At 46.6% G+C, this 21,303-nt stretch overlaps 1 protein-coding gene and 1 long non-coding RNA gene across 3 annotated transcripts in view; both read left to right on the forward strand.

Moving 5' to 3' along the window:
- Positions 1–21,303, forward strand: part of ST5 (putative sugar transporter protein 5) — a 59,615-nt gene that overhangs the window by 32,745 nt on the left and 5,567 nt on the right. For both annotated transcript variants that reach the window (XM_028170829.2, XM_028170838.2), the window contains 5 exons: positions 352–491; positions 13,892–14,124; positions 14,856–14,997; positions 17,170–17,296; positions 17,954–18,144. In XM_028170829.2, coding sequence (XP_028026630.2) covers positions 352–491; positions 13,892–14,124; positions 14,856–14,997; positions 17,170–17,296; positions 17,954–18,144 — 833 coding nt within the window. The remainder of the gene's footprint in view (positions 1–351; positions 492–13,891; positions 14,125–14,855; positions 14,998–17,169; positions 17,297–17,953; positions 18,145–21,303) is intronic.
- Positions 19,254–20,331, forward strand: LOC149500291 (uncharacterized). The gene is made up of 2 exons (XR_016325010.1): positions 19,254–19,365; positions 20,258–20,331. It is a non-coding gene; the product is annotated as an uncharacterized LOC149500291 (long non-coding RNA).

Here is a 21,303-nt window from a genome sequence, read left to right on the forward strand (position 1 = left end):
CTATGAGCTCCGGTAGCCACTTAACATCAGGTGGGCCGTCAGTTCGGCTACCTATGATATAAAAAAATAAACAAGCTTGTTCCGTGTCCTTATGACGGAGTAAGGCAACTCAACGATTCTTTCAGTCGACAGGTTCTACGACATTTTTTAACTAAGTAGAGAACTTGTGGAGGAACTTGTGGAGAGTATTAAGCGATAGGCAGCGGCTTGACTCTGCCCCTGGCATCGCTGGAGTCCATGGGCGACGGTAACCACTCACCATCAGGTGGGCCATATGCTCGTCTGCCTACATGGGCAATAAAAAAAACCAATCTGAACCCATTTGAATGAACTGAACCGATTATATAACAGGTAGGCTGCTGGTTGGCTTCGGTTCGGGTATGGTTGGCGCCCCAGCCAGGGTGTACACGTGCGAGGTATCACAACCACATCTCAGAGGCATGTTAGGAGCTCTGGCGTCCGTCGGAGTGTCAACAGGAGTTTTGATAGTGGTCAGTACTTTATACGTCCAATGATTACTAAATACTGACTTGTTTGTTATTTTTAGCTTTAGATAAATGATGATTTATAAAACAGGTTGCTAGGGATTTTCATTCATTAAACTAAGCGACAATGCTTGCAATGAGAACGCAGCTAGCGAATCCCTGCGCCGCCCTCGAACCAGTTAGCTGTTTATTAAATTTATTTATTTATGTACAACGCACAAAATAAATTCATAATAAAATTTAGTTTGCGATATATTGTGTAGTGTTGTGCTTAAGAAAACAAAAAAAGTAGACCTTTTTTTTTTTGGTACTTAACCCAGAAACCCGGCTTATAAAACACGAACTACTTAATTATGTGTTCGAATATTGTTTGAATTTATGACGATATTGTCATGATTTTCAACGATGAAAGAGTAATTTCCTAATTAAATTATATTGTTATCGAGCAGGAAAAATAAAGAAACGAACAGTTTTCCTTAAAATATTCCTAATATTATTTATATGTACTGCCTAACTATTTACCAATCCTATTTTAAAATATATCAGCATAAATTCAATTGAGAATGGAACGAATAACTTAAATATTATAATAGTAATGATTTACCTCCGAGCATTCTATTTAAGAGGCTTTATGTATTTGTTTTCGCTGTCACCCGGAACACTCCGGAATTAGTTTGACGGCTTCATATTTTCATGTAAATATAAGATTTGTATTACGTACAAAAACTGCTTTGAGTAACAAGCAGTAAACGAAAAAAAAAAACGACATTTCTGAAATGCAAAACAGTTGTTACAAAGGTTCGTTGTAATTGTTTTACGTAAAATACTAACTTAGACCAAACCGACTTAGGAGTTTATTGGCTAATGTGTCTAGGCAAACTAATCTTAATATATAATTCTTCTGTCTGTGTGTACGCTAGTAAACTCTCCTAAATCGATCGGCCTGATTTTGATTATTTTTTTGAGCGAATTCTAGAATGGCTTCACGATTTCGTCGTCCCTTACAAAAAAAAAATAGATCAATCGTTTGAAATTTTCGAATTTAAGACGTGTGTACGTCTGTTGGTTCCGCTAGTAAGCGTATATTATAGAAAACACATCCGTCTCCTTAAGTTTTCCTCGCCGAGAGATTGGCGCAAGTATATTTTAACATAATTTACCAAAACAGCACTTGTCATACATATCATCTCTTAGTTATAAATGAATCGTGACAAATTCGTTGACGATGAATGAAAGATATTGGTTTAGTTAGTAGATGTGTCGCTTATAAGCAAATATTTGGTCACGCATCACTTAGTAGGTACCATAAGAAGTGCTATTGATAGTACGATTTACACACCAGCTATAATAGCCGGCAAACTTCTTGAGCATTTGTTGACGTAGTGGGGGTAAGTTTGCGCATGGTACACTCACGTGCAAAAACACTATTTACTCTGCGTCATAATGCAATTAAATTATTAAAATCAACATATGTATTTATTTATATATTTATTAGAACATCAACAAAAAATATAGGTTAATAATTGTAATAATTTAATCTTGGGGTAAAATAGATATTCCTTCTATTAAGTCAAAACTAGAGCTGTTGTCAGGTCTTGGTTCAGTTGAAGCAAAGCTGGTATTTGTAATTTTTTTTTCGTTATCATAATCTTGACCATCATCATCACTGTTTTCATCACCCGAGTCACCATCATCGTGATGAGTCGACATAGGGCTCATCGGTGTAGTTTACAACTCGGTCGGTTCGATCTTCTTTTTTGTCTATAATTAATTATTTTTTGAAGATATTCGATTCGTAGTAATCGAATGTAACTTTTTTCAATTACCAGCTTCCGATTATTTTCTGTTTTTTTTTCCATCTGAAGCCTAGCTCTTTCATAATTCGTCGTAAGCTTCATTCCGAGCAATTAAAATTTACATCTTCTTTAAATTTTTCGAAGCCTTTCTACGGTACGGAGTTTCGCTGCTTGTTATGTAGTTATTATGATTACATCTTTTTATTACAGATTGAATGAAACTATCCATTCCGGTAACTTTCTTCTTCCCTGATCTTTTCTTATCCGGAGTCCGAAACACGGCAAGCAAGCCAGAGCCTTTAGCTTCGTTAATAATGCACCTCACAGTACTCACTGATGCTTTTGTTGCTTCCGAAGTCTGTTTTACTTTTTCCATATCATTCTTCCCCTGTTTTATAATGAAGCAATATACGTCGTACACAATTTTTCTACCCTTTCTTTTGAATACTACACCAGTTTGTCACTGCATAGTGTATTTTTTATAAAAAATCAACAAACACTCAACAAATAGCAATGGCAACAAAGTCAACAAGCAATTATAACAAATAACTTAACGATTAATAACGATAGACTTTTCACTGTACGCAAGCGTACTTTTGGGAGCAAGCGGAACGAGGGTGCGGTGCGGGACGCAAGGTTCGACTGATCTACCAATAACGCGCTCGATACGATTTCCCCTGCCGTCGCCACCAAAGTGATCTAAAATTCGGTTCTGCGCAGTCAAGGTCATTTGCTCAAGATGTTTGCCGGTTACTATACACATACTGCCCGAAGAACTGTCAAATGAATTATAATCAAGGCTCTTAAGAGACCTATAGCGAAATCGTTGTTTTTTTGAATTTTTGGAGTTTACTCCTTTAGAATCGATTTACATATATAGGCCCGGGGTATGAAAATTATGGGGACCAAAATCGTACTAGCATGTCACACGAAATGCGTTATGCGCATGTCACACGAAATGCGCGCCGGGCTGCTGCGCCGGCAGTCCGCCACAAAGCCTCGTACTGATCGCGCGTTTCTCTCATTATTGTATTTTCATATATTTGTTAGTCGTTTGTTTTGTGTCTCGTTAATTTGTTAATAATCTGTAGTGTATCGTGTTGTCGTAATATAGAACTATTTCTCGTATTGTTTCGTTTAATTTTTTATATCCAGTAAACTCCAGTCGTGCGTCGGAGCGGACACACACACTTTTTTTATTATCATTAATCGATAGGGGAAACGTTCTTTCAAGAGCGATGGAATAGTTTTTAATTAAGTAGAACATTTTATCGAATTCAATAGATAGTTTAGTAATAATTTACGGTCCTTAGTTGGACCAACGTTACATCACTTAGTGCTAAAAAGAGTAAAGAGAAATGTTGTAAAATGTTTACCGGAGCCCCTGAATTTCACCATAGACGTCATGAGTCAATGAGGCTCTAACGTCTACAAGATGCCTCTGGACTAAATTGCGAGTTCACAGACTTTTAATGAACAGCCGAATTCAAGAATTTATGTTTTGTGAACGAATATCGTTTATAGTGGAAAATTGCTGTTTCCGTCGCCCATGGACTTCAGCAATGCCAGGGGCAGAGCCAAGCCGCTGCCTACCGCTTAATACTCTCCACAAGCCTCGTTTGAAGAAGGACATGTCATAGCGCTCGGGAAACACCGTGGAGGGGAGCTCATTCCATAGCCGGATGATACGTGGCAAAAAAGTCCTCTGGAAGAAGAAGGGTCGTCGTACCCCCTTTCGGGGGCACGGAACGGGCCTCGGGGCAAACCCCACTGCCCGGGACGAGCTCCCTGCCACATAGGGCAGGGGTGGTATGGATGCAGGAAGAACTAGGGAGAGGTACGCCGTTCGCAGCGCGCACGGCTGCACTACATCGACAAAACATATATACTTATACATAATACGATGGGCTGGTCTGCTGACGGCTCGATGCCCGTGGCGAAGTCACCCCGGCGCCGGCCGCTGTCCTCTGCTTTCTAATTGTAATTTTTTTTTTTTTTTTTTTTTTTTTTTTTTTTTTTTTTTTTTTTTTTTTTTTTTTTTTTTTTTTTTTTTTTCCTTACGACTAACTACTAACTAAACTAACTAAACTAACTAAAAACTAACTACTCTACTATATACATAAGCCAGGACAACAGTCAGCAGCCGTGGGGCCCGCCACCGGCCCCATGCCGCGGCCCCGCCTCTACAAATCAGAGGGGGAGCCGCGGCACTAGTAAAGCGCTCACCCGCTCCGGGCTCCCCAAACGGGGAAGACCATCGCGGGGAGGGACCGATTTAAACACTCCCCAGACGGGGGAGTGGTCCACCCAACGGGGGTGGGAAATGGGTCCCCATAAGGGGGCACCCCGACGATGTGGGGGGAAATGACGAGTGTGGACAGCTCAGTCCCATGGGGGCACTCATTATGAGCACTCCCATATCACTCCGATTAAGCCGACTATCTTACCATAGCCGGGGGTTCCAGTAGCTCCCTTGGTAGCGCCAGACCATCAGGTGGTCTAGCGTGCAAGGGAGCTAAGTTGTGGAGATGCTCGTGGGGTCCACCGTCAGCCCGCTCGTAAAGATTACGAGCTAGCCTCCGGATGAACTCCTCGAGCGACTCCACATCCAGATCCCGGGCGATTACGGCATTACTGACGTAACGCCCTGCTCCGACTATCGTGCGAAGAGCCAGATTCTGCTGGGCCTGTAACTTCACCCGCGTGACCTGCGGGATGAGGTGATACCAGGCCGCAGCTGCGTACGTTTTTTTTTTTTTTTTTTTTTTTTTATGATTGAAAGTTTACTGGTGGCCCGAAGGCCTTTCCAGTTTCACCAGGACAGGTGGGCGAGCAAAGGCTCAGCCAAGAGGGTTGGGATTTGCTAACAACTGCCCGAGCGCCTCCGAAGGAGACCTAACAACTCAAGAGCAATTGTTTCGCGAATGAATCTACTACCGGATCGGAATCGCGACCCGCTGAGAAGATCCGGCGAGAAACTCAGCGGGCTGATGCATGGGTTAGGTTGCACGTCGACCTCTTTGTCGAGTTCGACGAGTACGGTTACCGGGGTCCCTAAGCCTGCCCCTAGTATTAGAGCTGAAGGCATCTAATGCAAAGGTTATTGGATCTGATGGATCCGTAAGGACGTGTCTAGGGCGTCGACGGTGACTGGCTCCTGCATGATCAGGATTCGGAGAGTAGTCAGCGGCGGCAACGATAAGGCGATTATCATGACGCATAGCCTTATCGAAGTATCGTTCCGACGCTGACTTCATGTATTTCCGAATTGATTCGAGGCCCAGGTCGTCGTGTAGGTCAACGTTCCTCACGAACCACGGAGCGCCGACAGCTAACCTGCAAAAGCGGGATTGTAGGGATTGGAGGGTGTCTATGTGTGTGCGGGCCGCGTGAGCGAACACCACACTCGCGTAAGTCATGACGGGCCTTATGCAAGTTTTGTAAAGTGTCACCTTGTTCCGAAGGGACATTTTACTCCGCTTACAGATCATGGGGTAGAGTCTACCGAGAATAAACGCGGCACGGTCACGGACTGATTTTATATGCGGGCGGAATGTCATCGATGCATCCAGGGTAACGCCCAGGTACTTGACCTTCCTGGCCCAGGGTATGGGTTGTCTAAAGAGAGTAATCGGGGGTGTGAGATTCCTCCTCCTAATCCGGGAGGAAATCCGTGTGGAGCTTCCCCTCTGAAATAGCACCGCAGTACTTTTCGCTGGGTTGATGTCTATGCGCCATTTTCGGAACCACTGTCCTAGGGCTAGGGCTGCGCTCTGAAGCTTCTTCGCGATTAGGGACTTATTTCTACTAGAATAGTAAACAGTCGTGTCGTCGGCGAATAAAGCTAAATGGGTCGGCGGCGACCGGGGAATATCGTTGACGAATAAGCTAAATAGGAGGGGTGAGAGGACAGAGCCTTGCGGGACTCCAGATGTGAGAGGTCGTGGGGAGGAGCGGGTTCCCTCGACTCGATATCGAAAAGAGCGGTTCGACAAGAAGTCCCGTATGATGAGCACGAGACTATCCGGCACGCCCATGTTGAATAGTTTGAAAATCAAACCATTGTGCCAGACTTTGTCGAACGCTTTTGCGACGTCGAAGAAGAGAGCTCCCGTGTATAACGGTTTTGGTCGATTAAGCCCTACAAGAATGTGCTCCGTGAGGCGGTGCACCTGTTGAACGCATGAGTGATTTGTACGGAATCCGAATTGTTCATCGATGAGAATGCCCTTGGATGAGACGAAATCTCTGAGGCGCTTGTAGAGCAGACGCTCATACAGTTTGCCTAGAGACATGAGGAGGCTAATCGGGCGGTAGCTCGTCGGATGATTTTTTGGTTTACCGGGTTTATGTATGCCGATAACGTCCGCTTCTTTCCACACCGCGGGAAAGATACAGTTCGCCATAGCGGCATTGAAAATAGATGCCAACATCACGATGAGTTGGACGGGTAGAAGTTTAATAACGCGGTTAGATATACCGTCGGAACCGGGAGCCTTGCGAGGACGTAGGTCTTTGATCAAGTCTTTAACTTCCATCGGGGTGACGGGTGGTAACGCATCCGAGGGTGGCAAGGAGGCTCTGCGTTCTACCTCACTGTCTACAAATTCTACATGAACAGGGTCCACGGATTGAGTGCTGGGCGTGCACTGCGTTTGCAATGTATCGGCCAGCAGCTCTGCTTTTTCGTCATCATCAAAGGCCGCGAGTCGGCCTGAGGGGCCTACAAGGGGGGGCATAGTTACTACCGTATCCGATTTGAGGGTACGAGCTAAGCGGTAGTAAGACCTTTGGGAGGGCGCGAGTCCTTCTAAGAAATCAGACCATCTGGCATCTCGGACTTCGGCGATGCGAGACTTTACGTCGCGTTGTAGGGCACGCATTCGAATACGATTTTCCGCGGTAGGATACCTGTCGTAGGCGCGTATCGAGGCGTTCTTAGCTCTAAGGAGTTCCCTAATATCGTCGGACAATTTGAAGCGGTGAAGGAAGTCCTCCGCTACAACTTGTTTCGATGACCTATCTAATGTCGAGGTGATGTGTGATGTTAAGATGTCTATGGCTTCAGCGGTATCCTGAGGAGACGGGGTAGAGTCCGGGTTAAACGGGAGCGATGGTGGATCAGATTCAGCCAGGCTGATGCCCAGCGTGTGCCAATCCACCACAGTCCTCGTGACGGGAACGGAATCGGGAGCGCGACCGAGCTTCATGACGACGGGACGGTGGTCTGAATCTAACTCTGAAACTACTTCGATCGAGTGTAAGCGCAGAGTTACGTTTTTTAATAACGCTATGTCGAGTATATCCGGGCGATGCGCGATATTTAGCGGGTAGTGAGTCGGGGTTAACGGAGCGACGATATCGAAGGCGAGATCATCGACTAACGCGTCAAGCCGCCTGCCATTCGGGGTTGTGGTGTGTGAGTTCCACCTGATGTGTTTACAATTTAGGTCGCCCGCCAGAATGACAGAGCTCCCCATACCGAGCAGCGCCTCAATATCACTGCTTAGAACGATCTTATCCGGTGGAAGATAAACGGACGCGATAACGATCGGCGCGTGTCCCGTCAGTGAGATTCGGCACACTGATGCTTCGATATTAGCGAGCGCGGGAGGATCGAGCGGGACGCAATGCAGGGCTCTTCTATAGTAAATAACGGTACCACCACCACGGGCAGAGAGCCTGTCGTTCCTGACCATGTTATAGTTCGCGATTTTAGGGTCACGGCGCGCGGGCTTAAGTAGGGTCTCCTGCACTAAGAAAATGTCAATTTGATGGTCACGCAAAAAATCACAAACCTGATCACGTTGATTTGCGAGACCGTAAGCGTTAAAAAATCCTATTGTTACGGATAAGGGTTTTATTCTACTAATGTACGCCATTGATTACCGGCGGAGTGAGGGGAGGACGTACGTATTTAACGACGCGTATACGTCAGCGTATTCTTGCACAACGGCGATGAAATGTTGTGCAGTGGAGGCGGCGCGAATGGCGTCACCCAAAGCGTTAACACGCTCAAAGTTGATCGACTGGAAAAAGTCGATCGCTAGAGCGAGATTTTCGGACGCGGTCGGAGGGCAGGTCGCGGGGGAGGGACGTATCGCGGGGGTGGGACGAGTCGCGGGGGAGAGAGTTGTAGCCGTGTTCGTGTACGGCAACGGTTTAGCCCAAGCCGAGACGCTGGGCACCGACGCCGGCACGAAAGCAGGCTTAGCCTTCGGCACAGAGGGTACCGTGGCTTTGATGTCTGGGCCGGAAGCTCGGAGGCGGTTTTGACGGGCGACGCGGCGATTTATTTTTGGAGCTCGGGGGCATCCACGGTAGTTCGCGGGGTGACCTTGTGTTCGGCACAGGACACAGCTAGGCGGTTCCGTCGCAGTTTTTTGGTCGCGAGCGCAGAGGGCCGTGGCGTGATCGCCCAAACACTTAACACATCGGGGGCGCGCGTGACAGTTACGGGAAGAGTGCCCGTACAGTTGGCAGTTATGGCACTGACTAGGAGTGCCTTTTTTATGGGGGACTTCGACGGCAATACCGGAGAGCCTACAGACAGTCCGAATGTTAAAAATTTGCTTACCCTCGGGGGTAGGCTGGAGGGCGACTAAAACCATATTGTATGGCTCCCTACCGCGGCCGGTGTGCATGCGGTGCACGGAATTTACTGGTAGGCCTTGTTCTATCAGATCTGCCTTGATGAGATCGGCATCTAGCTCCTTCGGGATTCCACGTATGACAACGCGGAGTTCGCGCTCCTCCTGGAGCGTATAAGTGTGGAAACTTATACGCTCCTTTCGGAGGTAACTTGAGAGGGCCCTATGGTCGTCGGGTGTCGTTACTTTTATTTGAATCCCGTTGGCGAGATTACGGGCGCTGGCAAAATTAATATTTTTGGCCTTAAGGGCCAGGGAAACTCGGTCCCAAGCTGCCTTCTCTTGAAGGATAACCGGGGGAGGGGTCTGAGTTTTAGATTGCGCCACCGGTCGCGGCGACGGAGTGGCACGGGCTGGAGGCGCAACGGGAGTCTGAGGGCGGGGGCGCGACGCGTTCGCGGCTTTGCTAATTTTAGCGGCCGCGAGAGCTCGAGACTCCGCGGCACGCTTCTTACCCTTTTGTACCACGGTGAATCCATCCGTCGATGAGGCGGGGGCGAGGTCGACCTCCATCTCCGAGTCAGAGTCGGAGGACGAGGAGGCGGGCGCAGGTGACCTACAAGCAGGAGTTTTGGAGGGCGCGACGGAGGCCGCGGATGATCGCGCTGCTGGAACGGTGGCCACGGCGGACGACGCAGTAGTTTTACTCGCCAGTATAGGCGACGCGGGAACGGCAGGCACGACGGAGGCTGCGGTGCTCGATGTAGACGCTTTGCACGCAGGTACAGGCGACGCAGGAGCAGCGAGCACGGCGGAGTCTTCGAGAGAGCTCGCAGTGTGATTGGCCTTGAAAGCCAGAAACTCTGAGGCGAGCTGTGGGTGACGAAGTCGGAGGAATTCCACGAATACAGCGTCCATGATCGCTGAGTACCCAGGTGGGGCGGCCCCGGGTCTTGAAAACACTCGCCTTGCGGCGAGGCCCCAACTTCTCGGACCTGAGCGGTTCTATTGAACACAGGTGGCAATGCGGCGCGATTACTACAGGACAAAGAAAAAGCACAACAAAACAGAAATTACAAAAAGAAGCAAAACAAATAAATACTTGCAGGAAAACACTTTGTCGGCAAATGTTCTACGAACACAAAAATAACTAAAACAAAACAAATAAAAGCTTCCAGGAAACACACTTGGTCGGCAGATGTATCACGAACACAGGCCGCGCGAACAATGGCCGGGCTAACAAAAGCCGGGCGAACAAAGACCGGGCGATCGAGTGGACGATGAGCACGTCCGCACGTGACGGGTGCCTCTATCGGAATGAGCTGCGTACGTGATACGGGAACGGACATACGTCTTATAAATGCCGAGCTTAGTCCTGACCGGCAACCTGGAGGCCAACACCGGCCGGAGGAGGAATCTCGCGTAGCGAGCCGCCGCCAACGCCTTATTGGCGTGGGCGGTCATCCTCAAACTCCGGTCGATATCGACCCCCAAGTACCGGACGCTGGATCTAAACTCGACATTAGCGCCACGGAGACTGAGCTGTCCCGGGACGACTCTTGTGCGGACCGGACCGAAGAGGATAGCCGCGGTCTTCCCCACGTTGACCGCGACCCTCCATCGGTCCAGCCACTGGGGCAGTAAGTCCAATAACCTCTGCATCCTCGAAATGGCCGCAGAGGGGAAGTTGGATGACGCGAAGTAGGCGCTGTCGTCGGCAAACAGCGCCAACTTCACGTCGGCTTCCCAGGCTTCGAGGTTGCCCTCGAGCGTGGGAATATCGTTGGTATAGAGAGCGTAGAGGAATGGTGCCAGGACGCTCCCCTGCGGAACTCCGGCCGTGACTGGGCGCACCGACGACTTGGCGCCCTCGACCGCGACAAGGAAGGATCTTCCCTCCAGGTACGACCCCAGCAGTCGCACGTAGGCGTGCTGGAGGTCCGTGTTCTGCAACAGCTTGTGGATCAGTCCCGCATGCCAGACACGGTCGAAGGCCTTCTCGATGTCGAGAAAGACTGCGGCCGTGTACTGGCGCGCGTTGGTCCGATCCGCCAAGTGATGCATGACGCGGACCAATTGCAGCGTTGTCGAGTGACCGCTACGAAACCCGAATTGCTCGGGTCTGAGAAGGATGTGCGGCGACATCCTTCTCAGCAGCAGCCGCTCGAACAACTTGCCCACGTGCGACAGCAGCGTGATCGGACGGTAACTGGAGGGATTTCTCCTGTCCTTGCCGGGTTTGGGCAGGGCGATAACCTTGCCCAATTTCCAAATTCCCGGGAAGTGTCCTGTGGACAGAATGGAGTTGAACAGCCGTGTCATATATGACACGACCGTTTCAGGGAAGTGGAAAAAAGCGAGGGAGGGAATACCGTCCTCGCCCGGCGCCTTGCGCCTCTTCATCCGCTTGATGATGAGGCGCAATTCGCTGGGAGTGATGAGATCACCATCTCCCAACGGTGGCACCGGGGAGGAGAGTAGGCTTGCTACGCTCTCTTCCACCGATTGGTGGAATGCGGCCTCTGAGGGTGCAGAGTCACTAGGAGCGAACTGCCGCTCCAGCATTTCGGCCAGGATATCGGCGCGGGCCTGAGCCGAGAAGCATCGGTTGCCCCTCTCGTCCACAAGTGGACAAGTCGGGGCAGGCCGATTTGAGAGCTGGCGACAAAGCCGGTGGAGGGATACTGAGGAGGGGTCCTCGCGGGCCTCCTCGATCCTCTCCTGCCAGGCATAGCCCCTAAAGGTGCTAATCTTTGTCGCCAGCCCCGCTTCCAGCTCATTAAGCTCGCGCTTTATCCTGGGACAACGAGTTGTCGCCCAGAGCCTCCTCAAGCCCCTCTTCCGGCGAATAATCGCCTTCAGATGGGCCGGGAGTATACCTCTGGGCCCGCCGCTGGGCACAAGAGTCGTCGCCTGGTCGATCGCTCCCCTGATGGAGTCAACAAGGCGGGTTGCCGCATCGTCGACCCCATCAGGGGTATTGGGGTCCTGAATCACGGGAAGGTCGACTAGTCGTCTCTTAAAGAGCTCCCAGTCGACCTTCGGTCGTAGGGGCGAGGTCGCAACCCGGGTGAGCCCCATTCCCAGTGTCACCAGGATAGGGAGATGTGGGGTACCCAGGTCGTACAGTGCCTCGATCGTTACGGGGCACCGTAGCCCCTTGTGCACACACACGTCCAGCACATCGGGCTGATAGCGCGCGGCGGTCGGGACGTGTGTGGGTTCGTCGGGGCCGACCACGGAGTAGTCGCCCCTATCGGCATCTTCTAACAGCCGCCTGCCCACTGCTGAGTTGAGTCGGGAGCCCCACGCGACGTGCTTCGCGTTGAGGTCCCCGACCAGCAGAGCTGGGCGGCTGTCGTGATTCAGGGCCCGTCTTATGTCCTCAGGGTGAAATTCAGGCCCCGGGGGTCTATACGCGGCATAGATCCGCATATCTCCCCCCGAGGTGTGTACCCTCACACCGACTGACCTTGTCGATGTGAAGGACAGCAAATCCAACTGATCATGCACCACGTCCCGCCTGACGAGGGCCGCAGTGCCCCTGAACGGCCGCCCGGCAGGGGTAAGCTCGTCACGTCGGTACATGAAATAGTTAGGAATCCTGAACGCATCCTGAGGACGAAGCTTGGTCTCGCCCAGGAGCACAACCTCTGGGTTGTACTCCCGGGCAAGAACAAGCAGGTCGTTCTTTCGGGACTTTATCCCGTCGGGGTTCCAATAAATGACGCGCAGCTCCTGGCTAGCCATTGAACTGCGCAATCATTCGGTAGAACCCCGACAGGACAGCCCCGATAGGGCTAGCGCCCGAGGCGATCTCGCGGATCACTCCGGAGATCACCTCGGCCAAGTTCTCCCAGAGCGCCAGCAGCCATGCAGCAAAGCCGGCAGGCTGGGAGGCCTGTCGACCGCTGCGGCGCTCGCGCTGAGGGCGGGGGGGGAGGGGGGGCTGAGATGTGCCCGAGATGGCTGGTTGGGCCTGAGGCAGTGGGGTCGTTTCCGGTATTGAAGCCGGTTGCGAAGGGTCGATGGGGGGGTTTATATCAACCTCCATTTCTAAATTTGTTGATTGGGGAGCCGACGCAGTACGAGCGTTCGCTACTGCGTCCCGTTGCGCTCTCTTTTTTAGTTTTTTTTTTTGTTTTTTAAGCCTATTTTTTTTTGTTTTAGGACCTGATAATTGGAGGGTTTGTACTCCAGCACGGGCTGGAGCGCTGCGTTGTGAGAGGGGCGGTCTGCTTGCAGCGTTTAGACCACGAGGGGTAGGAATGGGCATACCCCGCCGCGGAGCGTTGGCTTCAGCCATCAGCGTTGCCGCCGATGGATTGGCCTCCACTGACACGGCAGGGGGGATGGATAAGGACGGGGGAGGGGGTTGGGGTTGGGAAGATTTCCCTTTCCCTTTCCCCTTCCCCTTCGGAATGGGAGCTACAGAAGGAGGAGGAGCTGTGTTCCCGGATCGAGGCACCAACGGCGCAGGAGGAGGGACGGTTACTCCCATCATCCTGGCCCTCTTGCGGTAGACCGCGCACCGCCTGTCGACGGCAGCGTGATCTTTCCCGCAATTGGCGCAGGAGAATGGGCCGTCCCTCGGCCTCGGGCAGTCCGCTACGACATGCTCCCCGGCACATCGAACGCAGCGGACCGCTCGGTGACAATTATTGGAGGCGTGCCCGAAGGCCTGGCAGCGATGACACTGCGCAGGCCCGCGGGTTGGTCGCCATCCCTCAATCGTCACCCCCGGCAAGTACAGCAGTTCATTGACTGCGTACAGGCGGGCGAGGTCTGTCCTCTGGAAACGCACTGTGGATGACCGCAGTGGCTCCAGGTAGTATGGATGAACTCTACTCCGGTGGCGGGCGGTGCGATGGTAAAAACGAGATGCCGGTATCATCTCGAACAATTCCTCAGAGCACACTTGAGGCTTTGAAATTGAATTTTTGGTTGTATAAAATTACTCCCCCGGCATTTTTGCGATAAGCATTCACATTTAACTCTTTAAATTTATTCTTATTTTCAGTATGTAATAGGCAGTATAACTTCATGGAACATATTAGCAGGCGTTTGCGCAACAGTCCCTATGATGTCCCTCCTGAGCATGCTATTTTTACCGGAGACGCCGAATTTCCTTCTCCAGCAAGGCAGGAGAGAGAGGGCCGAGAGCTCATTGGCTAAATTGAGGGGTTCCACTTGTAATCTACAAGAAGAGATCGATAAAATGATCGCGTTTAAAGAGAAGAACAATGTTGAGCCGTAAGTATTTGTTTTAATTTATTTAATGAATATGAATATACAGTTGAACATAAAAATAGATTTTTAATGTAAAATATCGTACGGTAACTGAAAGGTAATCTATCTTCGAAAAGCTCTTTCGACAAACACCAAAAGGCCCACATAACGACTTGTATATAGTGTTTGCCCTTAAATAATGAGGTAATATATAAATTTTATATGCCACAGAGCTATGATAATGCATTACAATAAGAATAAGGTTAAGCCATTCCGTAGTTATGTACTAATAGAACCAAACTATTGAAAAACTTTCATCTAATCTAAGCAAATTTAACGCTTTAAAGTATAATAAAACTTTACTCTATGACTGCTTATATAAGACATGTACAGCATTGTAGATTGTAAATTTTGGCACGTGACATTAATTACATTTTAAAATTATAATTTTTTAATTTAAAACCACAGCATTATTTTAATATGATTATTTAAGTAATTTAATGATATTTGCTTTAGTATGTACTCCATACCATAAATTGGCATTCTGCACTTCTTCTCTATATTCTCTATAAGTGTGGGAAATTTCATACTCCTTCGTCCGCGCAATTTTCGTAAAAAGGGGTAGGTAGGTACAAAGATTTTGCTTCACTACTTACTACTTCATCATCAAACTTCACGTCTGTTGTGTTTTAGGCAAATTATTTAGTGCGTACGTTTTAAATTGGGTAAAAATTCTAGAGTAAATTTAATTTCAGATTGAAGTCAGCGAGAGAAGTAATCAAAGCTATATGTTCGCCTTCTGCTCTAAAGCCGTTTACGATCCTCGCCATCTATTTCTTCGTGTATCAATGGTGTGGCATCAACAGCATTACGTCATATAGCGTTGACATTTTCAAGGTAATGATAGATTGAAATTTCGAAACAATAGACAACAGTTTTTACAGGTGGTAGGACCTCTTGTGAGTCCGCACGGGTAAGTACCACCACCCTGCCTATTTATGCCGTGGAGCAGTAATACGTTTCGATTGGAAGGGTGGGGCAGCCGTTGTAACCATACTGAGACCTTAGAACTTATATCTCAGGGTGGGTGGCGCATTTACGTTGTGGATGTCTATGGGCTCCAGTAACCACTTAACACCAGATGGGCTGTGAGCTCGTCCACCCATCTAAGCCTTAAAAAAAACCTTTTTCACAAAAGTATTGCTCAGTCACTCCTTCATAGCTAATACCCCACCAAACCATCACTGAAGTCGGATAGTGCCCACGTTGCACTCTGTCGACTAATTGGGAAGCTTCCTTCGAGCTTTGAGCATAAATACGGTCATTATGTTTGTTAACATGTTGCTCAATTGTAAAAAAATTTTCATCCGTAAACAAAAATTTTCTATGACCTCCCTTTGCGTACCACTTTTGTAGTTGTTTCGATTTTACCACCCTATTCTCTTTTTAATTATCAGTTAAGAAATGACCAGTACGTCTGAAGAGATAAAATATTTTGCTTTCGGACAGGATTTCTTCGAATTCTTTCGCTCACTGCTTTGACCACCTTTTCGTACGAACACTACGTGGACGGCCAGATCTTTTTCTGTCACAAACAGAGGTCTCATTGCATCTATTAATAGTCCGATACACAAACAATATTTACTAATACCAAGCGTATGGAGAGTTTTAAAAATTGCATTTGGCTCCATACCTACTTTGAGTAATGCAATCACAGCGTTTCGGTTCTCTTTATCACCCCACTCCATTTTAATATCGCAAAATATTGTACAATACCTAGTCAGGTCATAAATTCTGTCACATGTTTAATGTAAAATAATTGAAACAAGTTTATTCATTATGTAACCATTCATATACCAAAATGAACTTAACAAAACATAGATTCATATGACACTAAAGTTTATTCAAAATGACCTCCGTGATTTTGAATACAGGCCTTCAATCTGCGCGGCCAGTCGTCTATCGCAGCACGAACGAGGTCCATGTCAATATCGGCGGCTGCCTTAATCAAGGATGTCTTGAGTGACTCCAAATTAGGATGAGGCTTTGAGCACGCCTTTTCCTCCAAGTGTTGCCATATCTTGTAATCGAACGGATTCAAATCTGGACTGGAGGAGGGCCAGTCTTCGTGCGGGATGAAGTCGATTTCACGCGCCGCCAGCCAGTCTTGTGTGCTCTTCGCTCTATGAGCTGGCGCCGAATCTTGTTGGAATACCCAGTGCCTGTTATTGAACAGTTTCTGCTTACGTTTGGGATTTCTTTGAATTCGCGCCTTCACAGCTTTTATCACTGCTGGAGTCCTAACAGACCGAGGGCGACCACTTCTTGACCTGTCATCTACACTAGAGTCTTCATTGTATCGTTTGATGGTACGATAAACGAATCTTTTGGTTATATTCAAATTTTTCAGTATGTTAAAAATTTGAATTGGCGCGTAATCGCAACGATGCAACGAAATAACTGCAACACGGTCTTCTTTAAGCGTCCACTCCATATTTAAAAATGAGTAAAATTCTAAAAGTATACATTTTTATTTTCATGAACAATTCGAAATTCGAATTCAGTAAACTTTTTTGTGGCCAGCATTCTAAAAGAAAAGTTTTTACTGTGTGACAATACTTATGACCTGACAAGGTATATTGGCGCCAAAATGAGAAAACTCAATGAGCAATCATATAAAAATGACAGATTTCAAATTCAAATGTAATATTTTGTTTATTTTTAATTGTAACAGTATTTATGGCCAGACTAAGTATATATATAATCTGAATCTCGGAAACGGCTCCAACGATTTTCATAAAATTTAGTATACCTACAGGGGATTTCGGGGGCGATAAATCGATCTAGCTACGATTTATTTTCAGAATATGTTGTTTTATTCGTGTTTTCAATAATCAACTTTATCGATAATCAACTTTATGACTCTTCCCGACATCTGTTGGCGAATATTAATACTATTTTTCTTAATTGAGAGAAACTAACTGCTTTAAAGTCAAAACAAGATGGCGTTATCAAAAAAAAAACTAGCAAGCTCGGTCATCATCTACTATTAATAAATGTTTGATTCAGGCGACGGGTAATGAGGCGCACCAAAATGCACTTACGATTGCGTTGGGCGTTGTCCGAGTCGCCTTCACAATTGTCGGGTGCATTATGTGCAGAAGATATGGACGGAGACCTCTCACTTTCGTCTCAGGTAAAATACGGATCTTGGTGTAAAAATAAGTAGATTCTTCTTCTTTTTTATTGCTTAGATGGCTGGACGAGCTCACAGCCCACCTGGTGTTAAGTGGTTACCGGTGCCCATAGACATCTACAACGTAAAAGTCGCCATCTACCTTGAGATCTCTCTAAGGTCTCAGTATAGTTACGACGGCTGCCCCACCCTTCAAACCGAAACGCATTACTGCTTCACGGCAGAAGTAGGCAGGGTGGTGGTACCTACCCGATCGGACTCACAAGAGGTCCTACCACCAGTAAATCTGATCTGTCTAGATCCGCTTAGATACTAGATCTGCCTACATACGCCGTATAGTAAGCAAAGCCCACCGAGTTTTTCGGCGGATCTTCCCAGTAGGTCGCAATTCCTCCTGTGGTATATTTTGCAAAGCACTGCTCTTGCTAGGATAAGTGTTAGCAAATACTCTCAGGTTGAGCACGTGAGCTCGCCTACCCGTCTGGAAGTAACTGGAATAGCCCCTTAGTCTACCAGTTAATATGTAAGGGAAACAAAAAAGCAACATTGTCAAAGAAACTCAATACTAATAAGTCAATATAAGAATTAACTGCTCTTCTTTAAAATAACTAATTTGTCTTTTCTATTTTTAATTATATCTGTGTATTTCATTCCCAGCCGCCGGCTGCGGGATCACGATGTTGATCCTTGGAGTGTACTTGTATTTCTTGGAAGGATGGAAACAAAACAATGTGACTCCATCGTACACTTGGATCCCAGTGGGCTGTATCTACCTTTTCATGGTCTTCTGCACTGTAGGATACCTAATCATTCCCTGGGTTATGATTGGTGAAGTTTATCCAACGCAGGTAAATATAGACAATTTTTTGTATTTATTATACCTTACATACTGTTGAGTATATGTTAGGATCTGTGCACTACTCTATGGTTATATATGTGTTAGTCTATAATGTATTATTAATATATCTATGGCAATATGCCACAAATCACTTCACTTCCGCTCTGCTAATAAAATGGTGCTCGTTTTTCCCTACCTATGCTGATAGCCTTGAGAGGCTATTTCAGCTTACCCTAGCTTGTGTAGGTGAGCTCACGGGGCTCAAACCGGAGAATTGCTAACACTGACCCTAGCAAGAGCAGTGCTTCGCAGAATCTACCACCGGGTCGGAAGCGCGACCCACTGAGAAGATCCGGCGAGAAACTCAGTGGGCTGTGTCTGTGGGTTAATTCGCTCGCCGAGCCCTTCGTCGCAAGCGACGGGTTCGACGAGGACGGTGACCGGTGCTTGTATTGCCTAAAAGCACCACTGACTCTTCAAATCTGATCGCGCCATATATATCTACATCCCTACCGATATAGTACACAACATGTTGACAAGTAGGATTAATGAAAAGTACAAAAGATGGGATAAGCGCGTGAGTAAAAAAGATAGCTATAATTGGAACGATTGCACTTGTTATATTATTATTGCATTTGTTTACACGCGACTAAAGACGAAACGTCCCAATTGGCCTGTTTTCGAGTCTTCACTTGACGTACGCTTGAAACATATCTGCTTCTTTTTACATATAAAATATCATTGATGCCAAAATAAAAAATATTAATGTCACGAAGATGTTTGCTTGAAGTCGTGCTACGAAATTTAATAAAATCCAAAACGAGTACATCTGGTGCCTAGAGTTTAATATTACGGTTTTACATAACAATAAAACCGATATTATGTGCCGAGAAGGAAAACATACAGCATTGTATTATGAAGAAGCAGTGTGTACTTAGCTTAAATTCCTTGTCTATGTCCAACCATAGACAGTCAATTTAGTTCCATCTTTAGCCGCTAGGTGCTGCCAGCAAGTATAAAGGAAGCGCAGCCATCTTTGATCTTCATAGTCTTCACCAGGAAGAACTTCCTGCAATGCTGTATGTTTTCCTTCTCGGCACATAATATCGGTTTTATTGTTATGTAAAACCGTAATATTGATGTGCCTTTGGAAAACATACAGCATTGTATTATGAAGACGTGTTTGTTATCTGCTGGTGAAATTATTAAGCACAACGCTATGATGAAATAGGTAAGCTATAAAATTATGAAGCGCAATGATAATGTTCATAATTTATATAATTATTAAATCGAAAAAACACAGCTGTTAACTTTCATGTTAATTCAATAATTAAAAAATATTTATAAGTTTGTAATAAACATTTTATCTTGTATATACAAGAAAATGTATAAATTGTATAAATGATGTATATACAACATGAGTAAATGATGAGTAAATGTTTTGAAAAAAAAGAATCGTGAGGATCTTTAGGAAGCTCTATTATTCGGCAATAATTATTGTAAACGTTTGGATGATTTGCAATTGCCTCTAGAAAGTATTTCGTCTATTGGTTCATTATCAATCCATCTCAGAGGCTACTGCTGATCTACAACTTCTTAGAGATGGGTTGATGCCACTACCTCGTAAGGTTGAACGAAGACCAGTTTCCAATTACAGTACGGTATGCCGCTTTTGTGACAACACACATAGTTAGAAAAAAGTCCTTACGAATCTTACTGGGCATGTCTTTAGTTTCATGTTTAGAAAGCACTTATGCAGATTATTGACGAAAATGGATTTCAATTTTAGACCCAAAGACTGGTATCAGAAAGATGTTTTTCTCTGTTATCAAAGAAACTGTCTTTAGAAATGTTGAGCAAAGTAAGGTTATTAACTCTGCGTCCAGTAGCCAGCAACATGGTTGTTGGTGTCCTTCAAGCTACCTTGAGGCGTGATCTGGTGGTTGGGTTTGAAGAAAACCAATTTAGAACTATTCTCGGATCTCATGTGAATGGGACTATACTTAGTAAAGTTGTAATAAGTAGTTGAATTTTGTTTAGTTATTCCGATGGCTTTTTTAGAATAGCAATTTTTATTAGAGAGCTTGAGAATGTTTGCTGTCCTACATGTATGTTGTCCACAGAAAGTCGACAGCGCTGCTTTATGCAGAAGGATTGTTTTACAGGCAAAATTTTCTTTTTGGAAAAGAAAAAAGAATTTGGCAACATCTGCAGACTTAGGATCAATTTTAAAACTGTAGCACCATATGCACCATCTTCTAGTTGCTGGTAAGTATGCTGGCAAAGTGGATTGACACCAGCTAATTTTCAATAAATCTTCTCCTGTGTAGACCAGTCTATTATTTGTACAACCTCCCCCCCCCCCCCCCGTTTCTAAGCTTTCAGGGTTAATGTTTACCCTGTGGAGGAGGCAGGTTTTGGATTTCGTGCGAGTTACCTAGCGTTCGGGATCTGAGGGCTTGGAAACCCAAATGCTTTCGCTCAGTCTGGAAACACTACCAGGTAGGTTCCCTAGACACTGTTGAAGTGAGTCAGTACTCTGGGGAAAAGGTTGAGAGGAGGAATTCTCCATGCTAGTTGCATCCTCTACGGTCCGCTGAAGGTATCCAATCTTGGTCGGCGAATGGGTTTATATCCGGATGACCCCACTTTCGAAAAAACTTTTGTGGTCACTTGTGGTAAAAAGTGCCATTTCGCAGGTTGATTTCCTCGTGACAGCCTATCGGCTACGATGTTGTACCTCCCCGAGAGATTATAAGCTGACAGTTATCTTGAACTTATCGCTTAGTTTAAAAATCGAAAGGTCAACCGCTAGTGAAATACTTTCAGATTCATTTTGATTGTCACTACCATTGCAAATAGCTCTTTTGTGGTTGAGCCGTTTCAGTTGTTGAGCTGACCATAGACAGGACGTTAATATTTTGTCTAATTGTAACCCCTACCCATATCCGAAGCTTCCGTTGCCAGGAAATGGTTGGTTTTGTGTCTCGGCAATGTTTGACATGTGGCTCCGCGTCAGCACTGCATTTGTAACCCGTACACATGTCCGAAGCTTCCGTTGCCAGGAAATGGTTGGTTTTGTGTATCGGCTATGTCTGACATGTGGCTCCGCGTCAGCACTGCATTTAATTGTTGACACATGCAGGATGGCCTGTTTTTTACGGGGGTG

Source organism: Bombyx mandarina, chromosome 22 (genome assembly GCF_030267445.1).
Source record: "Bombyx mandarina strain Sakado chromosome 22, ASM3026744v2".
Lineage (NCBI taxonomy): Eukaryota > Metazoa > Arthropoda > Insecta > Lepidoptera > Bombycidae > Bombyx > Bombyx mandarina.